This window comes from Parasteatoda tepidariorum, chromosome 10 (genome assembly GCF_043381705.1).
Source record: "Parasteatoda tepidariorum isolate YZ-2023 chromosome 10, CAS_Ptep_4.0, whole genome shotgun sequence".
Taxonomy (NCBI): domain Eukaryota; kingdom Metazoa; phylum Arthropoda; class Arachnida; order Araneae; family Theridiidae; genus Parasteatoda; species Parasteatoda tepidariorum.
The window spans coordinates 50,939,576-50,945,023 of record NC_092213.1 but is presented as its reverse complement, the minus strand read 5'-3'; the positions used below and the strand labels follow the sequence as shown (position 1 = coordinate 50,945,023).

At 35.7% G+C, this 5,448-nt stretch overlaps 1 protein-coding gene across 1 annotated transcript in view; it reads left to right on the top strand.

Moving 5' to 3' along the window:
* Positions 1-3,623: 3,623 nt before the first annotated feature.
* LOC107445484 (intraflagellar transport protein 52 homolog) overlaps positions 3,624-5,448 on the top strand; it is a 39,759-nt gene continuing 37,934 nt past the window's right edge. Inside the window, exon 1 of the mRNA XM_016059885.3 lies at positions 3,624-3,924. Within this exon, the coding sequence (XP_015915371.1) occupies positions 3,826-3,924 (99 nt within the window). The 5' untranslated portion in view covers positions 3,624-3,825. The remainder of the gene's footprint in view (positions 3,925-5,448) is intronic.

The following is a 5,448-nucleotide window of genomic DNA, read 5'->3' as shown; positions in this document are numbered from 1 at the left end:
ATAACAGTCTGGACTAGCTTATCAATGTGACTTGTGAGATAAGAAATTCTGGAATTCTAACTATCATGCCTGCAGCAATTGAAGCAACTTTCGGATTTCTTTGAATGTTTACAAATAAATATTTCCAGTAACGGTCTTAACATTTAAAAAAAAAAATTTATCAAGGGCATTTCAATATTTCCAGCAACGGTCTTAACACTTATGTAATTTCTCAATTACTAATTAAGCTAATATTTACTTTAAATTGCGATATTTAAGCAATGTTTGATTTTCGTAGCTTTCAAGCTTATCGAATGAGGCATTGAAAGATATAATCACACCGCACATAAAAAATGTTGTAGCGTAAATATTAAAGAATTAAGCTGTGATTTTATTATTTTTGACTAGCCGTTCTCAATTTATTTCGGCTTTGGAACCCTAGATGATCAATTTTCTTTTGGTGGAATTCCTATTTTTAAGAAACTTCATTAGTAGCAATGAATATACAAACCATGAATAAATGAATAAATGAAACTACTAATTATTTTGAAAATACTTTATGTGAAGGAAAATACATCAGAAAATCATCGAGAGTTAGCCTCCCTATAAGGAGACATAGGTTCGAATCCCAGTGGTGGTTGTTTGATACGAATTCTGCTCCTGGCTAGTAGCAACCTCAGTGTTCACGCATATTCAATGACAAATGGATCATGGGTTAGAATCTCTTTGCCTTCGAAGGTTTTCGTAGTTTTTCCCCCTATGTAACGCTATTGGGAGTTAGTTTTATCAAAAAATCCTCCACGAAGGATAACTCGGATATTTTTCATAATAAAAAGGCTAGTCTTCCGGGTTGGGTTCAAAATTACAAGGCTATGGAGTTTAATATTGATAGTCGCAAACTCAGAATTGGATCCTCAAGCAACACCGATAATGTAATAATATAAAATGAGAAAAATGAAAATGATTATGAGTCTGCTTTTGGTGTGTATTTATGCTGATAATGAATATAATAAATTCAATTATAAAAATAACTATTACAAACGTATAGATATTAGTTATTAGAAAAATATATTTCTTTATTCTGGAATTTAGTTATTTCAATTTGAATTGAAAAGCTCGAAGAGAAATACTTATGGAGATTTCCAAAAATGGACAAATTTTTAATATCTTCAATATATTGTTATTGAAAAAAGAATTTTTTTTTTGATTTTGTATTCCTTTTTTCTTTGTCATTTTATATAATTTTATAAAGGCAACCGAAATTTCAAATTATTTACGAATTACTGATTTTATTACTTAAACTAAAATTTCAACGAAAAAGAAATGGCATTATTTTTCTTAATATATGTTTTCTAATAACATTATATTGAATAAATATCCCGTTTTACAGAGAAGACACATTCACGTACCATTCATCCGCAGATCGTAATTTTGACCTGAACCAGAGCACGATCAATCTCTGATCCAGTACCGCAGATGTATTGATTTGCTTTGGGAACTTGGAGGACCTTGTAACCCCAACAGTTTCAGCTTGTACCAGTCACCATTTTGTACAGTCCCGCAGTGGACTGATCGTTAAGACACGGTTCCCAGCAGATCACCGAAGTCAAGCATCACTGGCTGCGGTCAGTGTGCCGGTGGGTGACCACTTGGATTAGTCTGCGTAGGGACCGAGGGTGTGCGGCATTGGTCCTCGTTAAACTGTTCTACCGTAAAGTGCTCGACTTCGCGTGCAGGTCGTCGGGCTACCAAAGCGGAGGTGCCATCCCCTCTGCAGAGGATCAAAATTGTGATGGCATGTCTTCGGATCATCCTTAGAGATGTTTCCCAGACCGTCACCAATAGCCCATTGTGCCGCTCTAGTGCGACGTAAATTAACTACAACTACCATTTTGTACACAGGGAGTTTTCGGCTGGCAGGGATCGAACTCACGACGAAACGTGGGTGCAACGCCGTACAACCAGGCCATCATAGCCCTTCAAAATAATACGGACGACTATAACCATCCAATGAGGTGAACCGGTTTTGAATCCCAACGATGGCTGGTCAATAAGAATTCCGCATCCGGCTTGCACCGATCACAGTGCTGACTTAAAATATCCTCAATGGTAGACGGATTAGATCATCATTAGATTATTATTAATCATGGATTAGAGTTCCCTTGCCGTCAGGTTAACCGTGGGAGGTTTTTGTGGTTTCCCTCTCCCTGTAACGAAAATCCGGGTTAGTTCTATCAAAAAGTCCTCCATGAAGGCAAATTTCTACCACTACTTGATCCAGGAGTTCCCTTGTCGTCTGGATTGGGTTCAAAATTACAAGTCTACGGAATTGAACATTAGTAGTCATGAACCCAAAAAATTGGGTTGGCTGTATAACGACGGTTATAAAATAAAACATAACATGTTAAAATATTTTTGTTTGAATCACTACTACTTGTAGAAACTGATGTCTCATTTTCGTTTGTAACATTCATTTGGCCATAAAAAGATCCCATTATTTAAAAATTTATAAATATGTCCTTGTTTCTAGGCATATTATTAAAAATTACATTAGAACGATGTTAAATAAATCTCCCACTTGATCAAATATGATTATCACGAAAAATCTTTCACAAGATCGACTTTGTTGTTGTTGACGTATGCCTGTTTTAGGCAGAGGTGGTACGATTGTTCTTGTTTTTCCAGTGGCGCCACCTATGGCCATGACTTCGACTTCTGCCACGCCATTCGTCACACCCGTTTATAGGGTGGACCCATTCATACATCCATTCATTCATCCACAGATCGTAATTTTGACCTGAATCAAAGAACGATCGATCTCCAATCCAGTACCCCTAGAGGTATTGATTTGTTATGGAAACACGGAGGACTTTTGAGACTCGACAGATTTAACGTGCATCAGTCACTTTACAACACGGGAAGTCTTCGGCCGACGGGGTTCGAACCCACGAACTCTCGGACAAGGGCCCAGCTCCCTACCGACCAGGCTAAAGATCGGCTTTAGAAATTATTATTAAAATTTGTTTGTGATATTCTGCTCTCAACGTTAACATTTCTAACAGACAGGTTTTTGCAAAATCTCTTTTCCTGCGTTCACATAAGTTTGCATGGGCACTTCCCGATGATGCTGGCGTAATTCAGGGGCGTATGCGCAGTTCGGAGCGTACGTTAGCGTTTCGCGGTTTTACGTATTTTTATACGTAAAACTGAGAAGCCTCTCTCATATCTATTTAGCTCACGACAACCTTAAAACGATATAAACCGTATTATCCTGCAACTTATCATACAATTTGATTTCAGCATGCTTCAATTTGAATGAAAATGTGATTCAAATGTAAATCCTTAATTAAAGTTGCTGCAAAATTGAACGATATTATGGTTCAAGGCAAATATCATCCAATACAGCAACTTAATATCAGTTTTTCTGACCACCACTTGCAGAATGAATGAGAAATTTAATGCTTTATTTAATGAGATAATAATGAAATAAAGTATTCATGGTTTTTAATAATAATAAAGGTTACAGATACCGGAGAGAGAGAGAAAAAAACCAAGCTGGTGATAAGAGGGAAAAGAATTCAACAGCAGAAAAAAAGATATTTCTAATCTGAATCATCTTAACAATGAAACTTCTTAGATAAGATGTTGTCTAAGTTTGACTATCACGCATGTTGTAACTTTTCTCAGCATGCTTTCGAAATACGTTAATTAAAAGTATACATTAACAATCTGGACACTCTGGTTATTTTTTTATATATACATTGCTCATTAAAAAGAATTATTCTTTCATTGATAGACAGAGATTGCGAATAAGTTATTGCATACAATTATAATATCTTTGCACAGATGGAATCAATATTAGATTTTCGCAGTCCTCGGGCTAATCGGAGGAGAAGGCAAAAGAGATTATCTCTTAGCGTAAATCATAATGAGTCACTAAGTCGGGTAAGTGTTCAAAATTTTTACTTGTATTTAAAACTTTAAACCAAACGCCATTAATGCCTGAACACAAATTTTACATTGAAGCGAAAAGTGTCGAGCGAAAAACTGGTATTACATATGTGTACCGAAAACCAAGTGAATCTTTCCCTTTGAGTCTTAAAGGGAACTGTACCAAGGGAAAAACTTCTCATCGGAAATTCTGCTTCCCCTCCATAACTAATGTATAGGAAAAGTGAGTTCAGGCGAACCTAGAAGCCAAAGTGTCAATTGCTGGAAAAAAATTCCAAAATCTTAAAAAGGCAGATAAATTATTGGAAGAGAACTGTAAACATTACGTAAACCTGAGTTATCCTCTCATAGTTTTTTTTACACTGATATTTCAAAACTATCTTTTCAGCATTAGAAACTTCATGTTTTGCCTGAACTTACTTTTATGTACTTTAAAATACGTATGGGGGGGGGAGGGTAAGAGATTTTGGAATGAAAAGTTTCTTTCGTGGTAAAGCATCCTCTATACTATTTTCTGTTTATTCGAAAAATACATCCAAGTTTTCACCGTGACACAACAACAGTGGCATTCTGTATCTGGGCTGCCACTCTCCAGACATAAAGGAAACTCCCAGAGTTTTTTAAGAGTAAAATTTTAAAAAAAAAAAACTTTTTTTCTCTAGATTTTCATGATTTAAATTAGAACAATTCAAAAAAAAATTCAAATATTTATACGAAAAAAGAACTTACACACATCACATTTTGCAGAAAATTTTTCAATTTTGTATGCTTTCAAAGTGCAATGTCGATTAGTTTTAAATAAATAAAAATTATCGCTTAACTTCACAAGTTCAATATAAATCAAAGTTGATTTTCAAGAATAAAATGTTAGATTTATTGAAGTCCTTTAATAGAAAAAATTCTTGTTAATGGAAGGTCAAAATAATTAATTAGAGTGATTAAAATAGCGATGATGACAAGAATAAGAATTCTAAAAAGAATAAGAGCGGATGATATTTTTAGTTACGAAATAAGGCACAAAAACGTACTCTCTCTGCATAAAAATACCTTTTTTTTCCTAAATGAATTAAGATTTTTAACTCCCGAATTATAGGGGATAGCTGCAATCTGGGAGATATGGCCCCAATAGTTTTACCAGGAGAGCTCTCCAAAGTTTGGAACCCTAAATGCTAATTTTACTTTTTGCGTATTTCGCTATGCCTCGAGAACTATTTAAGCGAATTGAAATTTTTTTTAAACAGAGTCATAAAATTCGTTTATTCAAAGATAACTCCTTGGATAAAATAACTTTCAGAAAATATTTGTCCCGCAGTGGACTAAGGGTGTGCGGTATTGGTCCTCGTCAAACTGTTCTACCGTAAAGGGCTCGACTTCGTCTGCAGGTCGTCGTGCTACTGAAGCGGGGGTGTCATCCCCTCTCCAGAGGATCAAAATTGTGATGGCATGTCTTCGGATCATCCTCAGGGATGTCTCGCAGACCATCGCCAATAGCCCATTGTGCAGCTCTAGTGCGACGTG